Source organism: Lagopus muta, chromosome 5 (assembly GCF_023343835.1).
Source record: "Lagopus muta isolate bLagMut1 chromosome 5, bLagMut1 primary, whole genome shotgun sequence".
Lineage (NCBI taxonomy): Eukaryota > Metazoa > Chordata > Aves > Galliformes > Phasianidae > Lagopus > Lagopus muta.
In genome coordinates, this window is record NC_064437.1 from 41,022,476 (window position 1) to 41,043,910 (window position 21,435).

General features: G+C 44.6%; 1 protein-coding gene across 4 annotated transcripts in view; it reads left to right on the forward strand.

Moving 5' to 3' along the window:
• Window positions 1-259: 259 nt before the first annotated feature.
• Window positions 260-21,435, forward strand: part of TET1 (tet methylcytosine dioxygenase 1) — a 74,216-nt gene continuing 53,040 nt past the window's right edge. For 2 of the 4 annotated variants that reach the window (XM_048943943.1, XM_048943944.1), the window contains exons 1-3: window positions 261-473; window positions 7,521-9,551; window positions 14,043-14,093. In XM_048943943.1, the coding sequence (XP_048799900.1) occupies window positions 7,644-9,551; window positions 14,043-14,093 (1,959 nt within the window). In that variant the 5' untranslated portion in view covers window positions 261-473; window positions 7,521-7,643. Of the gene's footprint in view, window positions 474-7,520; window positions 9,552-14,042; window positions 14,094-21,435 lie in introns of all 4 variants that reach the window. The other 2 variants (XM_048943946.1, XM_048943945.1) reach the window with 2 other exon arrangements.

Below are 21,435 nucleotides of genomic sequence, written 5' to 3' on the forward strand. Positions count from 1 at the left end.
GGTGATTTCTGTGTCACCTCCTCAGCTGGAGAGCTCCAGGCGGAACGGACCACCCGCCTCCCTTCCACTGCCTCGGGCCCGCTCCCTCTCAAGCACTCCTGGGGCGGCGGGAGGGCAGGAGACGCTCCCCCGGCCCCGAGCCCGCCCCGGGGTGCGCGGCGCTGCCGTCTGCTGCCCGCTGCCCGGGGGCGGGCGGGGAATCCCGCTCCTGCCGCGGGGATCCAGGGCGCGTTTTGCCGCCTGCCGAGAGGGCTCGGTGCGGCGAGCGCCCCGCCGAGCCGCCCCCTCCCCGCTCCCTCCCGGAGGGTCCGGCCAGGGGCGACGCCGAGAGCACGTTTCGCGGCCCGGCGCCACCGAGGCTCCGTCTGCCGCGCTGGGCTCACCGCGCCATGGGGACAGGCAGCGAGGCGTGAGCATGACCCGCTCCGAGCCCAGCCCAGCCATGCCCGCGTCGCCCCTTCCTGTTAGCCGTGGTACGTACGTGGGACGACGCGTTGCTTTCTCCTTCTCCCTTTCCCCCCCTCCCCCCCCAGCCCACACACTTTTTATTCTTTGCAATACTCCCTTCTCTCCCGGCCCGGTGTGGAACCGAGGCGGGGAGGGGAGGCCGCTGCCGGCCTGGGGGGAGGACGAGTCCGGTCTGCGCCGGAGCCTTCCTGGAAACGGAGAGACGGAGGGGCGAGCGGGGCACCTAGCCCGGAGAGTCGGGACCCTCAGCCACTCCCGCAAAACGGCAGGGGAGCGGGGACGCGCTGCGTTCTCCTCCTCCGAGGGTGCCGCATCCCCTCGGCGAGCCCCGGGCTGCGGCGGGAGCGGCCCCAGCTTCGGCCCCTTTGTCTGCCCCCTGCAGCCCCGCTGCGGGCCGTGGGGCCACGAGGAGCCTCGGCGGGCCTGCCCCTGCCCTGCCCTACCCGGCCTCTGCCCGCTCCCGCAGCGGGCGGCGGTGCCGCGCACAGCCACGCGTGGCCAGGGCGGTGCAGCCTCAGGGTCCGGCCGGAGCCCTTCTTGCAGCAGCGAGGAAACGTGCACTCGCAGAACTGGGTAGCTAGAGCTCCCAGTGACCGAGAAGGCTTACGGGGCAAAGGTGTCTCTTTAAATTTTAGAGGGAGAACTTTTAAAAATAATTTTGAAAAATCATCCGAGTAATGGCTCTTCCTTGCAGTGCTCCGTGCTCTTTTTAAGGCACTTTCGTGGAGAGGCAGAGGGCTATTCCACGCAGTAATCACCTTGTTTTCATTAATGTCAGTCAACGCAAATTAAGCGTGGAGATGGAATCCAGAAAGCGTGGCGTTGGCCATGGGGCTGGGCGGCAGCCCGGTGCCCGGCTGGGAGAAAGCGAGGCTCTGCCCCCGAGCGGTGCTCCCTCCGGCAGTGCAAGGGTGGGAGCCAGGCGGCTGCCGGCTGGAGGGGGCCCGGGGACAGCGGGCAGGGCCGGGCTGCACTCAGCAGGTAATCGGGGAGGAATTCGTGGCGAGCACCGAGGAGCTCGCTGATATCAGGGACTTCTGTAGAAACTTCTCTGGGTAGTAATTCCCAATCGCCACTGATGGTATTTTGTCATGGCTGTCGTGCAACCCGTGGTTGCCGAAGCTGGTCTAAGCATCTCCCTCCTGCTTTCAATTACTTACATTTCAGAACACCTTTCAGGCTGAAAATTTCCAAGCTTAATCTTTGCCTGAAGGTTCTCTCCTCCACCTCCCCCTTCTTTTAATTGAGTTTGAGATAAGGTGATCCAGTTAGGGTTGTTTTTAAAGGTAAAGTCTTCAAGGAAGGGAGTCAAACATTGTCAGAAAGAAAGACACTGTTTAAAGCACCAGAAAAGTATATTTAAGGGGGGAATATGATTAGCTTAGGGGTTTTTACTTGCTATTTTTATTTAGTAAGTACCTGGAGCTGCATGGTGGCAGGGGTTTGATTTGATGACTCTCGAAAACTTAATTAAATCTTTTTACTTATTTGCATTTCTCCCCATTAAGGTCAGTGTTGGGTTGTGCAGAACAGGTTAAAGTGGAGGCACGCTCCTGCCTGGCTCCAAGGAGTGATGCTCACACATGTGGCGCGAGCCTTCACAATGGATTTCTGCTGCCAATAGTTTGCTTGAGGTTTAATCTGGTTTTGTGGTTTCAGCATGCATGGTTCCTTGCAACTTTTTTTTTTTGGTGGTGTTTTCCCCCTGATTCACTCACTGAGCAGGTTTCAAAAGTTTATACTGAAGTCATTACGCTGCAATATTCTAGATACCCTCACTTCCTGCTGAATTCAGTGAGCCAGAGTGCATGCTTCACTGCAGCCCTCTGCTCCCCCTGCAGTGGGGGAAGTAGGACTTGGGGGCAGTCCTGCTTAAGTCATGTGGCACCTACTGCCCCTAGAGCAGAGGTGGGATTCTGAAGCCAGGAGAGACAAAAAGTAGAATGAAGCAAAGGTCTTGGTGCACAACCTACTGAACATGTGCAGGAAAAGGGTTTTGCTTTCAAGATGTGTCCCGCAGTGCCTGCCCCAGGTTTGCTGTTAAACTGCTGGAGAGTGTTGTTTTAAGTCGAAGTTTTACGTATGTGGATAAAGTATGTCCATTTTGCTCAAGAGTGGTAACTATCCTGGAAAGCAAGGTGGCAGGTGTATGCACAGTAAAACAGAAAGCAGCTCCTGAAGGGTGTATGAGGCTGCAGCTCTGTTTGAAGCAGTGTTTCTGCAGGAGAGCTCCGAGAGGCTGCGTGGCGGTGAGCAGCAGGCAGTGGGCTGTGCTGCCAAGGGAGAGCCTCTGCGAGAGCGTGCATGAAACAGTTCCTGGTCCTGAGTTTCGTTTTTATTTCTTAACCAAAACCAAATGGATACTCAAGGATTAAAGAAGGGGGAGGGTAAATTAAAGCTAATTCCCTCCTCTTAACCCATTTCCCTTCTTTTCATATACAAAGTGTTGTACAAAACAGTCAGTAGATACAGAGAATGGAGCAAGATTGAAAAGTGGGCTGACTTTAGTACAGCTGGGAAGGACATCTAGATGATAGGATACAGTTCCAAGAGGGCTGAAAAAAGATTTCGTGCATTGCATAGGGTCAGCTTTTCTAGTTTCTGTCTTCCAGTGTCTGTTGTGTCTTCCTTTTAGAACACTTGCTGCTGGTAATGAGATGCTTCTCCGTTCAAAAATGTAGATAAGAGGTTGTATGACAACTTCTAAGTGAAATGGTGACCCCTATTGCTTGGGACCTGTGTATTGTTATTTAAAAAGGCTTTCATGAAAGTTCCTAGGTCTTGTTCCCCCACCGGGCTAATCTCAAGTGATTTTTAAAAAGACATTTAAACACTGAAACAAAGTGCATTAAATTGGTTCATTCTGGCTGTAGTGAAACCAGGCTCAGCTAGTCCAAGCTGTGTGATTTTTCCCATACAGTTGTGTTTTTTTCAAGGGTCACTTACTTTCTTTTCTGATGTCAGATAAAGCCTGCCACCATTTTATGAAAACTCATTTTTAAGTTTTGCACCTAGTTATGAAACAGGATCTTAATGAATGAAAAGGAAAATTCCTTTCTTTTTATTATTCTGTGCAAAGAAAATGGAAGTAAGAGAAGCATTTTAAAAAATATATTTTTACTGTTTTTCCTGGAGGCATTCCATAGGGTTAAATCCCCCCCACTGCCTTGCAGGCAATATTCTCATTATAACTGTCTATAATTTTGACCTAGTTGGGACTAAAAGATTTAGCTCTTGATTAGCTTTTTAGCAGTATTTGCTGAGGATTATAGCAGTCAGTGGGATTGCTCCAGCTTTATTACTGAAAGCAAAACTTAAGATACTGGCCTTACAGCCAGCTTTTAGTTTTGCACATGAGTTAAAAGAGAAATCAACTCAAGTCATAATCAGCTTCAGGATGCACTATTACTGTCTGGGGCAGTTCCCTGCTAACCCTCCTGTACTTATTACCCACATTACTTTATAGGGACTGTCCTGACTGACTCCGCTCTCAGGAAGGGACTGGGGGGGGGGAGGGGTCCCATCTGACCTGGAATTCAGAAGAGACCACTGAAGTCAGTTTTCCTCTCCAGGATGACGAGAACTTACAAGTTATTGCGTTAAGCCATTAGATTTGTATTTGATAATCCTGCAATTGACATGGGTGTTTTGGTAATAGGATTTCTTGGTTTGAAATGTGACTGTCCCGAAGAAGTTACATAAGGCAATTTGCAACTCCTGCAGGCATCAACAGGACAGCACTGCCTGCCATTTACATGGAAAAGGGAGGGTAAAACATTCTGTAGTGCTACAGAAAACAGATCTTGGATACTGAGCTTGTAGCTACCTAATTCTGGGATGCTGGATGTGGCAAAGTAAACATAACAGCAACAACATAAAAGTAGTTTTACTAGAAACTTTGTTTTTTCTTTCTTTTTTTTTTTTTTTTTTTTTTTTTTTTTTTTTTTTTTTTTAAATCTAGCAATTGTGGTTATTGTGGCAGAGCAGAACTCATCAGGAGTATGGGGGTTTCTTCAAGGGGAAGCAAAGCCCTGATGCTGACAAGCATTTCTCCCAAGAGGCTACTGTCACCATGTAGGTTGGGTGCTCTGTTCCAGATGGGTAAAACTGGAGTCCAGTATTAAAAGAAAAGAAAAAAAGATATACATCCTTTAGAGAGCTACTGCGCAGATCTCTTCTAAAGAAAAATTCTTTCCAGTGACAAAATTGAAACAAAATGCATAAAGTTGCTACTGTTTTCCATATGTCCCTGTATTGTCTCTGACAAATGCCAACAGCCTTTTCCATCACAGTACTACCTCAGTATTATGTATTCCTTCCAGACAGGTGTGGAGGTTTTGTTTGTTTGTTTGCTTCTTTGTTTTGTTGCTGTTTTGTTTTTGTTACAAACAAAGCAGGATGATCTTGCTTCTTCAGTCTTGAAGCACCTGTGTTGAAATCTCTAAATGCAGGTAAAGACATATCACATAATCATGATTTTAAAGAAAAACTAAGTTTTGTAAGATTGTTATAAATGAAGCTTCTGATTGGTAATATTGCAAATAATGCTTCCCAAACTTCTACAACAGCAGTGGCAAATGTTCATGTAGAAAAGTAGCATGAACAAAGCTTTAAACACATTCAATATCTTCAGAAATCCAGTTGCAGTTTCCATTCTTGATCTCCTGTTTTCTCTCCCCCTTCTACTTCTGTTTCAGAGCTGATAAAGAGAAAAGGCTTTATTTCCTTTCTTCTGCTCCCCTCATGATTCACACATTTCCATGCTACCTGGCCCTTATTTGCTTACGCTCTTCCTTGCTCTCCTGGTTATGGTGTCTGAAAGTGGCTCACATTTCCTCTCCTTCCACTGTTATGTAGCACTGTACACTAATGGCTACCAATGGGCTATCTGCTGCTTGTTTGCAGCTGGCTTTGCAGCCCTCCAGGCTGTTCTTTGGAGCCTGTTTTCATCAAAACCACAAGAAAGTGGGCAGCCCTTTGCAGACTGCCAGCAGCTGTTTCATGGACCTGTTAACATGCTGCTGATGCCTCTTTGATGCTCAGTTTGTGGAGTGACTGGTAATGCCCATATCCCTCTTCCTCCATACTGCTCCAGAAAAGGGTAAGGGAAGGAAAGCACTCAAATTACTCTAACTTCAGGTTTGTATTTGGTGTATTTCAGTGTCCCAGCCAACTTTTGTGGAGCATTTCTGTGAGAACTGTTTAGGTCTTTTAGGAATGGCTTTTGAAACATTACCTGCAACTACAGATGGCTATACGTGTGTATTTAGTCACTCTGGGTCACGTCTCCTCCTGCAATGCCATTAGCTTGTTTGATGTGAGTGGTTAGCTTTGTTTTCTGACGTTACCTTAGAAGTGCCTTGAGCCTTTTGCTGTACTGCAATGCTGACTCCAAAATGATGTTTGAGTGCATGGAAAAAGTGCTGCCTCAGTAATGTTAGTTTGGTATGCTCCTGTAAGATGCACATGAGATACAGTATGATCACAGCATGTTTACATAGACACATGACATACGGGATTTACATTCTGTAGCACAGAAGATCTTTCAGCTTACTGCAGAACAGATGAGCTGGGCTTCAAAGAGCTTTAAATAAGCTGCTCAGAAGAGAGTGGGGAGTTACTGTTAGGTTTTTCAAGTATTGTGACTGTGCAGCCTGTTGATGGCTGTGACAGAATTAGAGATGAGTTTGCTGCCAGCATGCTGGCTAGGAGCAGTGGGAGCTGGTAGTCCTGTGCAGCAGCCATGTACGGTGGATCTACTACACCCTTTGTGCTTAGATGGGTTCTTGTAGTCTGGGGATGTGTTCTTGCAGAGCCTGCCCTTTGCAAGCCCCATGCTGTTGTTTGTCCAACGCAAGCTGAACCTGGGCACCATGGTAGTGTTATGAGTTTCTGAGGTTCTAGGTAGGCTGGGTTGCATCAGCAGGGCTCTGCCTTCCTTCAGTGGAGCTCAGACTGGGCTGTGGGTAAGCCCAGCCATGGTAACATCTCTCTGCTGGCTTCAGCACGGGATGGAGGTCATGTGGAAGACAGTGCTCAGTTTCTCTTGCCTTTTGAAGTGGTGGGGTTTGGGCCTGGCAGCACTCTTCTTCCTTTTTCTTCCTTTAGGAGCTCTTTTTTACTTCCTTTAGAGATAAACTATGTGTTTAACAGAATTTATTTATATTTAAACAAAGAAAGAAAGAAAGAACCCATCTTTCGGAAAATTGCTCTGGAGCCAAAAGAGTCTGTTGTCTCCTCTGAGATGCATGGGTTGTGCTTGGGAGTTTGGACGCTTTTTCATCACAGTCATATTTGAAGACAAAAGCTTAGGATAAATATTATGGTGTTTTGTTGATGGCAAATATGGTAGTGGTCATGATCATGAAGCAGAGGGGATTTCTTGCATAATACATTTGACATTGCTGGAAGGGACCACGGCTTGCAGTCTAGTACAGCATGCTTGTACATGATCCCAGGAAATAACATTTGGAAAGGCAATTCTTCCATGATCCAGTTACCCCCATGAGTACAAATTAAAAGTCTTTAGAGAGGTATAGTTATTTCTCCAATTTTAACCTGGATATGTACTATGATGGGCAGCCAATGGATGAGATGTCCTTGTGCTGGTGTATGGGTGCCTGTAGCACCAGCTGAACTCAGCTTTGTTGTTGTTTGTTTCCCAAATGACCATACAGTAATAGCTTTATGCTCCACAGCATATCTGAAGATGTAAATTTTAGCTGTCCTTACCCAAGGAGAGCGGTGGTTAACAAACCACCAATAAGACTGAGAATGTTCAAACATCTTAAAATTGATGTAAAATGGTAAATATGAATCGCTGCATGATCAGCTGAACTTTGTTCACTTCTTTATTAGTTTTCTAGGCATTTAGGCAAGCTTTCCATTTTGCAGTCCACTAATACTTTCAAAGCTTTCGTGCTGATTTTGCTTAATGTCTGATACTGGTATTTCAAGTTCTAGCTATGTATTTTTGATCAGTCAGCTTAATATACATGCTTTCTCCATTAATTAGATTTACATTAATGTTATTTTATCTTCTTCTGTTTCAGAGTTGACTCTGTATTGCTACAGAGACCCGCAATGGGAGTGTGCAGTTTTCTGTTGAAAAATTCTCTCAAGAGCTCATGATTTTTTTCCATCTCTCCTCTTAACATTTCTACTACTCCGCAGACATGGCTCACCACGCAAGGCCTTCCAGATTAGCCAAAAAGGAAGAGATAGGCAAAAAGAAAACTAACCAGGGTAAAAAGAAATCTAGCCAAGTGAGAAAGAAAACCACAAAGACTTCCACAAAAGCTGTTAGTTCTGGAAAAGGCAAAAAGCCGGCACAAGAAAAAGATGTTAAGAAAAAGCAGCAAGAAAAGAAACCAATCATGAGCTCTTCAGGTAGATTTCTCAGGAGCAGTGTCACCAGAACCTTGTCTGGAACACCTTGGGTGAGTTTGGAGAAAGCTGACAATATCCTCTTTCATAGCCAGGAAGCTTTCAACATCAATGGTTTTACAATGTCTCTTCGTAACCGATCATTCTCCCGTAGATTTTCTCAAGCTCCAACAATTGCAAAACCCAGAAAAGCTGCAGCACAAAAAAAGCTAGAAACAAAGGAAAAACATGAACAAGCTCTGGCAGTAGTAGAAGACAAAAATGTTGAAGCATCCGAAAATGTGTTGGAACAGAATTTAGCAGAAGATGAATTAGCTTCTCTGCCTGTAGAGGATATTCCGTGCAGTGTAGATGAAGAGCCTGCTGCCATGTGTGCTGGTCAAGAAGAGGAGGGAGAAATACCTGAAATGAAGAACTCTGTTCCAAGCACCCAAGTGACTGATGATAATACAGCAGAGTCAGAGGTGGAGTATGAGCACGAAGACCTGCCCTGTGAGCAGACGCTCATTGATCTCAATGCAAGTAGTGCAGCTGAAGCATCTGCTGAAGATGCTGCATTGGTGCTTCCGTCTTCTGATTCCATAACCACCTCTGAATCAAACTCGAAGGTGTGTATAGAGACTCCCTTCGACCTGGTGCCTAACAGTAAAGAACCTGACTCTGATTCTATTGATACCTCAGACCCCAGTTCAGCTGTGCTGTTAGAAGAGTTGGTCCCACTTGCTGAATCCCACACTGAAGCAGAGTCAGACCTGGTGCTAGCCAGCGAAGAACGCTACTCAAGTTCTGTACCCACAGTTACCTCTGAGTTAAATTCACAAGAATGTTTAGAAGATTTGAGCTCATTTTCAGAGTCCTGCATAAAAGCAGATGGGAATTTGAAGTCTGAGAATGAAGATCTTGGTTCACATAAAGCTGCCACTGGATCAAATTCACTTTTACATTTTGAAAGTGTAAGTTCACTTGTGGAATCTGGCATGAAACTCGTGGATTTTATGCCCATTCACAAAGAGATTGACTCATGTTCAGATCTGAGCTGTACAGTAGGGAATACAGAATTAGACTCAAAAAACATATTCACAGTAAGCGAACCAGTTTCCGATACCTCTTTAACCAATATTGAAGTGGAGGATATTGAACAATTTGTTACATGTATTGATGCAGAGACATTAATTTTGAATTCAGGTTATGTCCCCGCTTTATCATCAGATATAGAAAAACGAGCAGTCGATGAACTCTCCAGTGAGAGTTCCAGAAAATTCTCTGAAGGTTTTGTTTCAGAGTTCCCTTCAAGCACAGAAATCTCTGTTCTTGCCTTAGAAAAAGCCATAAATGCAGATTTGCCAGTTGATTTGAGACTGCAGCAGAATGATTATTCATCACAGATGGAAAGTGTTGGAATAAGCTTGAATTTGGTTCAGGACAACGTGAGCAACAGCACTCAAACAGTTGAGGCCTCAGGGCCATCCTCTCTTACAAATCCGGCTGGCAGTCACCCTCTTGCATATTCATCTCTGCTCCCTATGTTAGAGAAAAAGAAACGAAGGCGTTGTGGAGTCTGTGAGCCCTGTCTGCGGAAAACAAATTGTGAAGAATGCAGCTGTTGCAGGAAGCGCAAAACCAGTCACCGGATATGTAAAAAGAGAAAATGTGAAGAACTGAAAAAGCCGCCGCCACCAATCACACTACCTCTTGAGGTAAGCCAGAAAAGTCTCAAATTAAGTCACAATTTGGAGGATTGAGGTATATCTGAAAACACTGCAGAGGGGGGTTGTTGTACAGATTTAGAGAAGTTAGGGTTTCTTTTGGAGCTAGCAAGTTACATTGACTTGCTATGCAGAGATGCGTAGAAGTGAACTAGAGTTACTAGTTACTAGAGGAAAAAAAAAAAAAAAAAAAAAAAAGAGAGGCAAGATTGGCTTTAACTCTGTGTTCCAAATACCGGTGTACTGGCTACAGCAATTGAGGGCATGAAAAGGTGAGAAGGATTTAAGTACAAAATGTGAGGAGTGGGGAAATGAGGGGATAGTCTTAAGATACCCTAAGTTCTTAGGGAAAGGGCTTGTGTTTCAAAATAGCTAAGAAAAAGAAGGTAAAAAGTAGAAGAAGGAAGGCTGTGTGCTCTTTAAAGTGATTTGCTTGTGATTACACATTTGGTAGAAACAAATCAATAAACTTCAGGATAGGATTAGAGCTGCCTTTTTCCCCTTTCACATCTCTCTGCCTTTCTAACTGTCTGTTCTTCTGTTTCTTTCATTTCATTTTTCCCGCCTCTCTTACTTTGTATATCTTACCACATATTCCCCACATATTCTCTTTCTGTTCCTTACTCATTTTTCTGATCCATAAGTGTTTTATAACCCAGGTCATTACTTTTGGACCAAAGATGAGGGGAAAAGACATTCTGTATGCCCTTGTGATAACAGCCCTGGCCTTCTGAGAGATTTCAGTTCAAGATCAGGCTTTAAATCAGGTAAGTAGGGAATTGAACACAGATTTCCCATATCCCAGCTGAATTCCCTGACCTCTGAGCTGCAGTGTTAGCCTCTGCCTGCTCCTGGAAGTTCATATAGTTGAACAGAGACTGAGCCGTGGAGAGGGAGATGCTGTCGCAGTTGTTAAGTTGCTGGGACATTTGCCTTGGGATGTGGGAAACTCGGGTTCAAGTCTCTGCACCAGCATGTGCTCTGTGCTCTCTGAGCAGTTCACACTGCAGGGAATGCACCTGCAAAATATTTCTGAACAGCAGCTTCATTAAAACAGTGTGTTCTTACAACAGATAGAAATCCCAGTTTGCTGCGGAGCTCTCAGGAGACCTCCTGTTTCCAGCCCTCTGTCCGGTACTTGCTAAGGTTTGCAGATGTGCCTGTTCTGTTTTCACAGTAGGCAGGCAAAGAGAAGAGTCCCATAGCAGTGAAGGGTTATGATGTGTACAGGCTTTGGGCAGGAAGTGTACTTTAAATTAAAATGCTTAGAGAAGAAGGTTTAAGCAGGTGGGCTTACAGTTCATTAAAAATCCTTTACGTCTCGACTGCTCATAGAGAGTGAAGTGAGTGAAGGGACAACTAACACGTGACTTGAAGATGTAATTGAGCAATAAAGGTGATAGAGACTGATGCTGACTTCTTGCAGAAAGAGAGTAGCAGCATTAAATCCTTGTTGGCTAAACACTGGCTAAACAAGGTTTAGCCAATGGAGCTAAAGAAGCTTGTGGAAGAGAATTGAAGGAACTGATGTAGGAAGTGATTGAAAAGCCATGATTTAGAAAAGGTTTTGGCAGGGTCAATGAAAGAAGCACTCCAGCTTTTCTGTCAACCTTTGTTTTCCAGGCTAAATGTTCTTCTTTTATTGTTGCTCAGTCTGACCTTCTCCTTGCAGATATGCTTTGCCCCTTCACCTCTTTCCTCTTCAGGCACTCCTTTTTCTTTCTTTACGAGGAATTTCTTGTTTATATTCCTTTGGCAGTTTATTTCTCGTGTGCTTTTGTTTTATTAAATTGGTCACATTTTGTTCAGTGCATTTAGAGCTGCACCAGAGGCCTCTTTCATTACTTGTTAAATTTTGTATGAACTTTGAATACTGCATAGAGGAAATGAAGTATTCCTGACATTTAACAACATGTCAGGTATTTTCTCATAAAACTGTATTTGAATGAAACCTGGTGCCTGTTCAGATGTTCCTAGGAGCAAGTCTGGTCTCTCATATTCTATAGAAGCACCGCTCAGAGGAAAATGAAAGAGGAAACTATTTCTGCAGCGTGTGTGTTGCGAGAGTGCTTTGAAAATGTTGAGATATAGGGGGTGATGTGGGGGGATGGGAAGCACTGTGCAGGCAGCTATCCTTCAGATAAGACTTTAGCACTCTGAAAGGGAATCCCATTGTGTTTTCTCAGACTGAGATGAGGTTGGGACTACAGCAGTTGAGATTTCCATGCCAGCGATGTGTCACAAATAGAGGGCAGCTGGGGAAAAAGTCTGTAGGTCTCTGTCCATGGTATAGAAAGGGAACAAAGCAATTAAAGAGAAAATAGGTTGGCTTCAGTGCATTCCTCGTTTGGAGGAGCTGTGCGTCTCTGTCTCGTGTTGGTGGAATGTAAGCATTTTTTAGAGGTGATTCACTGGGAGGAGGGTGTAAGGGGATAGACGTTCTCTGCGTGAGCATAGTTTAAACATTGATGTTTTGCCTTAAAGGGAATTATTTCTTTTGACTTTAACTAAACAATGCAGAAGTCGGCAAAGTGGATGAGAGCTGTGTGTTGAATGGCTCTAGGACAGCTGGTGCAGGGGTTCAAAAGTCCCTGTGTGCCGCTTTAAAAAGAAAAAAAAGCTTTTTAAAGAATAACAGCCACATAAACCTTAAGTGATATGTTACCGTGCTACCTTGTTGAATGGAATGGATTTTTCTGGGATTCAATGTGGGGAAGGTCCAGAATGGTAGTGCTGCTTCTCCAGCAGCACTACTGCAGGGAGCCTTGCTTAGGCATGGGCGGAGAAAATGACCTGCAGTATATAGGTAAAATGGTTGGGCGTCACTGCTTTCTGGGGGAGCAGCCAGGTAAGTGAGAGGTGACAGTAGGCATTGAAAAGGAGAGGAAAAAGGTTTTATGCTGCATTATCATCCCACTCTGGGTGAATAATGCAGGAACACTCCGCAGTGAAAAGAGCATTTTGACAAGTTCCACCTACACAGGAGTGTGGAAATTTTACATTTTCTCTTGTCTCCAAGACTGCCGTGTTCTGCAATAACATGGTACTTGCTGGAGGCTGTTTTGCAGCTATTTTCTACCAAAAAGCACATTTTATCTCAAGAGGTGGTCTGGTTTGCTGCTATTGCACCATCGTGCACACCTTGGCAGTGTGGATAGGTTGCAGCTCGGGGCTCGGTAGGTTGCAAAAGCACCATAGGAGGGCGGTGCGGAATTTGTATTGCTTTCTCCTGGGGAAGAAGCATTAGCAGGGGCCAGCGTTGCTGAGGTGCCTGCATTTTGGGGCTGCACCTGGGCGGGAGCCCTGTCCCACTGCCAGCCTCTCCTGGGGAGAGTTTGTCTGCACGTGGGTGACAGCGATGGCCCCGGGAGGCTCCATGGGACCTGGCCTCACCCCGGTGCCCTGAGACATCTCATACAGCGGCAACAATCTGAGAAATGGGGAAATACAGAACAACGATATGGCCTGTTTCCTTCTGAGTTTTAACGTGCCGCCCAAAGCCCAGGCGTATTTAAGGAGCGTGCTGCAATTAGGGGAGGCTGGGAGCTTTCCAGCAGCCGCTCTTCTGTTTTGAATGGGAAATGCTGATTTAATGGAGAGCCCCGCAGCTGCTCTCTGTCTGGGCTGAGCCGTTTGGGGAAAGCTTCTCGGGGCCGACGTGAGATTCCGCTTGAACCCCACCGAGGGCAGAGGGCCGTGCTGGCCGGGGCGCGGTGCACCTGAGCTGCAGGACCGGGCGCTCCCCTTCTGCGTAGATGCAGTTAAAGCCCCTCAGCGGCGCGGCATGGGCTCCCCCTCCCCGCCCCTCCCTCACGGTCGGCCGCGTGCACGCGCCGCGCGGGGGCCGTGTCCTCGCCTGACCCTGCGTGCCGCAGCCCTCGCGGGGGCCGCGCCCGAGCCCTCGCGACCCGCCGTGCGCGCGCCGAGGCGGGGGCGCGCGGGGGCGGCGCCGGCTCCGTGTCCGCGCCGCGTCTTGCCGGCGGCCGCCCGTACAGCAGCCCCTTTGTCCGGACGGGGCCGGCGCGAGCGCGAGGGAGGCCGCGGGGGGGCGCTGCGGTGCCGCGGCGTCCCATTGGCTGGGCCGGACATAGGCTTCGGGCGCGCGCGGCGCGCGGTCTCGTGAGGGGGCGGGGGGGGGCGAGCGCCGCCGGTCCCGCGGCTCGTGCCCGCGCCGCCGCGAGGGGAGGGGAGAGCTCCGCTGCGGCAGGAAGCAAGATGGCCGCCTGGTGGGCGCCGCCGTGAGGAATGCGGGGCACCAGCGAGGTCGGCTCCGGGGGGGCGGCGGGGCCTCTCCCCTCTGCCGTCTCCGGCGTTGCCGCGTGTCGGGGTGGCGGCGGAGGGGCCGCGTAGAGCCGACGCCGGCCCGCCGAGGTGCCGCATGTGAAGCACTCGGGTATTTGAGAAATATTGCAGTTCGATAATAAAACTGGAGGCGTCTGCTTTTGTGACCACCGCTTATTCTGCAATTTGATGTTTTTTTAGGTTCTAACTGAAAACAAAAGACCTCAGAGGAGGAAGCAAAGAGTTTTTAAGGTAACCGATGATTGCTTTAATATTTCTCCCTCACGTTAAGCGGCGTTTGTCGTCACGTACAGCAGGAGATCGAGGGTTACGCGCTGGGACGCGGCGCTTCCAGCCCTTCAGCGGCTTAGCTAATTTTAACGGCACAGAACATTTTCTTTTTTTTGCCTTTCCCTGTCCCCCCTCCCCCCATCCCCCATCCCAGCATGTTGCACACACACCGGAGCCTCTATGCGGGGCGCTGCGGCCGGGACGTTGGCTTCCCATTGTGCTGTGAGCCGCTTCGCCCTCCGTGTTCCTTCCCCACTTGCAGAAGTACCGGCTGAATGCTGGGGGTGTTCAGCGTTCGGATCGGAGGGCGAGGAGTCTTTGCTATCACGTAAACTGAATTAATGGCATAGGAAGCTTCATGCTTCAGTTACGGTGGTTTTGATTTCCTTTTTTCTTTAAACTTTAGAACGCCTCAAGTGAAACTGAAAATTCTATAAACTTACTGGGGCCTTCGGTTCACGTGGTAAGGTTTCGGCAGGGCTCTTAAGATGGCTATCTTGCATAGTAACAAAAGATTGGTGCTTCAACTCAACTGTTTCAGCTTGTTGTAACAAAATATGAATGTACTACACTTGTGCCGAACAGGTAGCAGATTCCTACTGCATTTCTCAGTTTGCTTTTATTCTGTGTAGAAATAAGTTCTGATTTCTGTTCTTTCAAACTAAAATACTAAGGGGTGGATGCTGAAACTGTGAAAAGAAGCTAAAGAAAATGAGAAGTATGTGATGTTTTTGAACTTACTTGACAATTTTTTTCTTGACACAGAGTGCAGCTGAACGGGATCTAAGTTAGTTTAGCATTGTTTCAGTACAGAAACATTTCAGAAATTGTTGGTCGTGGTGAATGTGATAAATGCTGAATGCAGTGTGATTTTATTTGAAATCATCACGACTCCATAGCAGCTTTGTCTTCACTGTTACACGTCAGAGAAACTTGCTCAGTGGAGTCCTAAGTTTGTAAGACAAAGTTAAGTAAAAAGTTAAGAATAAGTAAGGAGAAAATAAGTTTTCTTGGCTTGCAAGTGTGTCTGACCTCTGTGTCTCTCTCTGTGGGTGTAGCTGTGCAAACCATCTCCCCATATGCCTACAGGAATGGTGACTGTACAGCAATAATAAGCGTTCTTCTTTTATAACACTTATTAATCCATGACATTTAAATATTTCATTAAGTTATAGATGTGGTCTTAATTGCTTAATTTTAGTGACTGCCTCTTCTGCAGGGTAGTACATAGATGTAGTTAAAACTTCAGCATTTGTTCATTTTGTGCAGTTAAAAAGATAGTGTGTGAAATAAAAACTTCTTGTAAACCAGCCATTCTGTTTTGCAGTGTGGAATTGGTGTACACTTGTAAAAGTAGGAGGCATCTTTCTGTCTTAGGTATATCTGTTGTGTTAGATGTCTGTCCGCAGTCAGGGTTCATAGTGAGTCTTCACATTTTCTCTTGAACTTATTTTACCACTGTTTCTTGTTTGATGGCAGGGGAAGTTGCTATGTAATATGATGCTGTCATTCCTATCCTTTCCAAAAAGCCTTCTGAACAGTTTTTGGTGTTTTTTTTTTCTTGGCTCTTAAATGGAAAAAGGCTCGTCTGTTTTTGTGTGTGTGCATAGTATCATATGTTAGTCATTGGACTTGTGTTTATTTCTGGTTTGACTTTTCCTATGCTGAATTGATTCTGCAGTGTTTCTTTCCCCTTTGGTTTTAGAATGTTCTTTCAGTTTGCTGGTATTTTGTCTTGTGGTGCTGAATCGTATTGGCTGAGTTGATTCACTTGCGTGCACCAAGTAGGGCATGGTACCCCTGAAGGCATCTCATGGAAGAGGTTGGGTTGGTGCTGGGGAGGTTTTGCTTTGTTTTTGGTGGGGTGGGTCAGTCATGTTAAATTAGGTTGCATTTCTGTCTACTGCAGGAAACTTCAGAAACCCCAGAAAGCTTCACCATTTACAGTCTTCTTCACAATGGCACTTTAGAAGTATGACGTTCTGGTGTATGACTGGGCTGCCTTATTGGTGGGACTGCTGTGTGGAGTGGTGCTCTATCTACTGAATTATAACCTCAGTCTTTGTTTTAACAGTCAGGGGTGGTCGAGTGAAGCTAAGCAGTGACATGTCAAAAAAAATTAATAGATGTTTTGAATTATTGTTAATATTTTTTCATTGTTTCACTGGGGTTTTAATTGTGTTTTGCTTCAAAAAAGGATTGTAGACTTTCTTAGAGAGGAATGTGTAGCACTGTGCTCCAGTGATAGGTGGAGTTTGTATTTTTCCAGTCATCCTGTTTGTATAGATGCACATTTATTTATTTGAGGAGTTAGCAGTTCCTCTAATTATACTTCTACGAACCAGCGTATTTATGAATTCTTCTGCACCAGGTTAAAATAAGCAATGCTTTCCTGTTGAAAACAAAGTTTGACAGATACAAACATTATAAACAAAAGTGACAAATACTGTTATATTGTAGCTTTTATTAACTGTTTTCTCATGTCGGTGAAAAGCATGCATGCACTGCTTTTTCCTAGCTATTGAAAGAGAAGTCATTTAGGAAATTCTGTGCCACACTTAGTGCCATAAAACTGTGCTTCGTTCTCCATGCTTATTTTGAAAGGATGTCCAAAATATGCATCTCTTTTAGTGAGCAAATGGTTTTTTAAGAAAGAGTCATCATGAGTTCATAGAAATAGATAACAAAGAATGAGAAAAACTCATGGTTTTTGTTCCAAATTATCTTGTATGTTATCCCTAGTTAAGCAGAAACTTCTTACATTTTATCACTGATAATGGAAAATCTAGAAAGAAGGGATTGGTACTTAAGAATTTGCCTGCCTGCATTTCAGAAGGCATGTTGTGCATCCTGCTTCATTTTCCCTTTAGCAGTGTGCTCCCTCAATTTGGGCAGTGCAGCACACCTCTTCTTAACAATGTTGGTGGTCACCTGCAAATTTATAAATGCAGCTCGGGCAAACAGGACAGTTGAAGAAGGCATCGCGTTGTCAAGGAGATCTACAGTTAGCAGTAGCACCAGTAGGGAAGCTGCCTCCAGGTCAAGATATAGCTGATGAAGAGGCACAGTTGTGGTCTTTCCAGTAGGCTCTGGGGAGCTACGGCCGCCATTTGGATGGCTGCAGATGTTTGCTGCATTCATGGAGTTTTTAAAAACCAACCAACAAACTGAAAAGGGGGAAAAAAAGACTGAAGAGAGAAATCCACAGTAGTACATGCAGTGCTGAGTGAATATTGTGACTGCATGTGCCCATTCTTTGTTCTCTGCCTGATTCAGTTTGTGTGTTTATGCATAAACACTGTAGTGGTGATCTGTGTACAAGGAAAATGCAGACAACACCTGCAAAACTCTAAAATCAACTTGGTTTAAGTCAAACCAAGAGCAAGAGCTTAGTTAATATCTAGAACTTTGGGTTTGTTGGTAAACCTTGTGCTTAAGAGCTAGTGGGAGTCTCATTTCCATCAAAGCTACAAATACATACTTGAGCACCTTCTTTGATTTTTCTCCTGGATGTGTACAAAGCATGGTATTTCATATCAAAAACAATGTTCAGATATGAAGTTGCTGTTAGCCCTTTTTAAAGTGCGGTTTGTTTTGCTGCTTACATTGCACTATTTCAACCTAATGTATGTGTTAACAAAAGTTAAGAGAAGCAACTCCAGTGTGCACGCTAGTGCTTTGAATGAGCATGACTTGAATGGATTTTTTAATATCTAAATGTAATTTTTTTTTTTTTTAGCACAAAATGCCTGCCAGAATATTTAGCTGGAAGTAATTCAACTTTTTTTTTTTTTCTTTTTTAAAATAAGATATCAACAAGTCAGTGGATGAAATTGCAGTGCTGTGGAATTTGACAGAGGAAGAAGACAGAATAATGGGAGTTGGAAGGGATGTTGTACAGAAGACATGCTTTGTGTTTTTTAAAGGAACTTAATCATCTTGGAACGTACTCATTTGGAAAATACCAATTAAAATTGCTTTGAGTACTGGTTGGATATATCTGCCTACTCCTGTGCCTTTTTGCTCCCTTTTCCATAGGGAGTTTGCTTTTGGCACATGAATAGCTTACACAAATTATCCAACTCTTACTTTTAGAACTGCAGTAACTAAGGAGTAGCTCAGCAGTTGAATGCTTTTAATTTTGAAATAATTTGTTTCACAAATGGTACCTAAATTATTATTTTTAAGGACCTTTTTGATAGCTGGATGTGTGTCTAAATGGAATTAATATTTTTTTTTGTTGTGCTTAATAGGCTCGTGTACCTCAGGTGAAGTAAGCAGGCATGATTGTGGTAATAAATTACCACAGTTTGTGCAGTCTCCTGTGCTTCCTCATGAGTAACTGTATTTCCTCTGTATGGTACCATTAAGACTTCACCTGTATATAGACATTTTTTTGAATGGAATCTTAAGAAAGAAGGTCTTTTGTAAATGGTCTGTAAATTTGTTATCTTACTCCATGTCTTGGGGGGAGGGGAGGGGGTGAAGCCAGTCCCTGGTGGGCTTTTAGCTGTGGTGCTGATGGGGCTGAGCAGGATGCAGAGATGCTCTTCTTCTCTTACAGCCCCTGTCCTACAGAGCTCCCTGTCAGTGCTACTTCCTCTCCTTCCCAGAATTGAAAGCATCCTCCAACTCCTTGCTGGCTGCATGAAGCAGCTGTGGGGCTAGTAACCTCCTCTGCTTGCTCAGGGAATGCTGGAGGCAGAGGCACAGTGAGGCTGGGCCAGGTAGAGCCTGGTAGTTAGAGTATTGGGGGTTGCATGTGCTTTGAATCACTATTTGTTTAGATCTTGCTTGTCGCTATGTGTGGGATGCTGAAAGTTTCACTGTGTTGAATTTAGAGGAAAGAGCTTCTTTAGAATGCCTGTGATCAAAAATGTTAGTATCAGTGAAGTAACGTTTGTGTGAAGGAAGAAAATCAGCGTGTGCAAGTAGGGCAGGTTTATAGGTATGTCTGAGCGTAGTTTAGATACTTCCAAGAAGTTATAACAACACTAAATAAATTCTGCTTGCTTATTCTGGTGATGTTTTGTTGATACTAGTTATTAATTATGGAACTGAGAACTATTGAATACTTGCTATACGTAATTTAGGCAAATAAATACTTGACATAGCTTTGCAGATTCCAGTATTCAGTTGCCAGTTTTTGATGTTTGATACTCATACATTTATAGATAATAACAGTATCTAGAAAATGTGAAAATGAATGTTATTCATTTAGAACCCTATCCCACATCGCTAAGCAAGTTTTTTGTTGCTTTCAGTAACTGTTGCAGGAGGAAACCCAGTTAGAAGTCTCCACCTTACTTGAATGGGACCAGATTTTCATTTTTGTGTGCTTTTTCTTTCTCTGATGTTACACTAAGATTTTAGATATGACATTAATTAAAAAAATAAAATAAAATCTTGAAGATAAGACAGCAGCAGGTTTTCCCATGGGCATTAGGAAGAGCCTTGGCTTTGTAAATACTGAAAGATTTAACTTTCACTACAGTAAATTTATATTTATAGGATTTGATTTGGGAGATGAAAACAAAGGATCCATGCGTTCTTATCAAGGTGCTTTCTTTTGAAATGTCAGATACGTGAAACTTAACCAATATCAAGGAAAAAGAAAGCAGCAATTACCTAAAAGAAGACAACATAATCACTTGTCATTGATTTCTCAGGTTAGTGTATAGAACATGTTTGTCTGTCTTCTTGCCCCAGCACCTGAAGCATTTGGCCTTTTGTAACGTCAGAATTTTTCGAAGCAGGCTTCAAACTGAGTGCCATGTGCCTGGACACTCAGTTCTGAATTCCTTTTTCAGCGCTCTTGTCCAAATTGTCCAGAGCATTTGATTAATGCTCTGTAGTAAAAATTCAAATTTCGTTTTTGTAAAGTAAGATTTTGTTGACATTGTAAATTAGAGTTGCCATGTATTTAAAAATGCAGAACATTTAGTTTTGTAACAGATGATCGTTGCCTGACCACTGTTATCACTGCAACCCAAACAGTCATTTTGGCAGTGCTGCTCCGGACCGTTGTTGTTCTGGCTTGTGAGTGGAAATTGGTCATCCAGTAAGGAGGCAGTGGATGTTATATATATGTGAATTCTGTTCTCAGCTTTCTTTAAAGCTCTTAGTCTGCTGGCTGGTAGAAAAGATACATTGTTTGTCGTTTTTAGGCTTTTTTTTTTTCCCCTCATGGGAATAAACAAAACATAGTTGCAGGATTCTGAATAGTGCCTTGTAGCTGGGTAGCCTGTCTGATCAGTATGACTGTCTAAATTGCCTTTTGCTGGTCCTTTTAATGTGGTTATCTCTGACTTGGTTATTCTTTTAGTCTATTGCCCTCTCATTGGCCTTAAACCAGACTAGAATGTACGTGCAACGTAGATGTTGGAATTTGGAAATGAGTTGGTGAATGACTTGTTTCAGTGCTTCTTTGGGAGCTGGGGCTGGTTAGCATTGTTAATTTACTGAGCTGTGTGTCCTGGGTAGACGTGGTCTGAGAGCTGCTGTGCCGGCGTGTAGCAGGTTGTGAATAATACAAGTGGTTGTGGGACAGATGGTTAAGCACTCAAACTAAGTCCTGTGTTAAGGAGCTGAATGTCCTCCTACTTAGATTATAGGAACTGGGGCATTACCTGAAGCAGCAGTTCAGATCTTTAGTGAGCTGAAACAGAGGGCAAGGGACTTACATTAGTTTGGTTCACGTACCCTAAAGCTGTGCAAGGTTTTTGTGATCATTTGCGCTTACACTCAGGGATTGTAAGACTGAATCAATTTATGGTGATTGAAGCATCATGTTTTCAAGTTTCTTTAGGTATTTTTAACTTGTAAATTCCCACGGATGAAAATTGTGTTGAAGCATCTAGTGACATGCTTAAAAGATTCTTTTTCTTTTATTCTGTACCTCTACAAAAAATGCGCAACATAGTTTCAGTTCAGAATTCCCTCTCTTTAACTTAAAGTCATTGAGTCTTGTTATACTTTTGTCTGCTAGAACAAAGAGCCTTCTGTTATTAGCTTTCTTTTCTGCGCAGGCTTAGCAATAGTTTGTGGCCTTTCGATTTTCTTTGGTAAATTGTAGAAAGTGGACTTGAGGCTTTCACTTCGAGATACTTCAATCTTTTGTTTTTCTCATGGTCTTCCAAGACCTGTCCAGCATATCAATGTCTTGCTTGAATTGGGTATGCCAGGATTGGACGCTCTGCTCCACCGGCAGGTGTAGAAGTGCCAAATACGGGGTATAAAATAATCTGTCTTTTCCTAATTGCATTGTTATTTATGCACTGGAGAATCTTGCTAACTGTTTTGG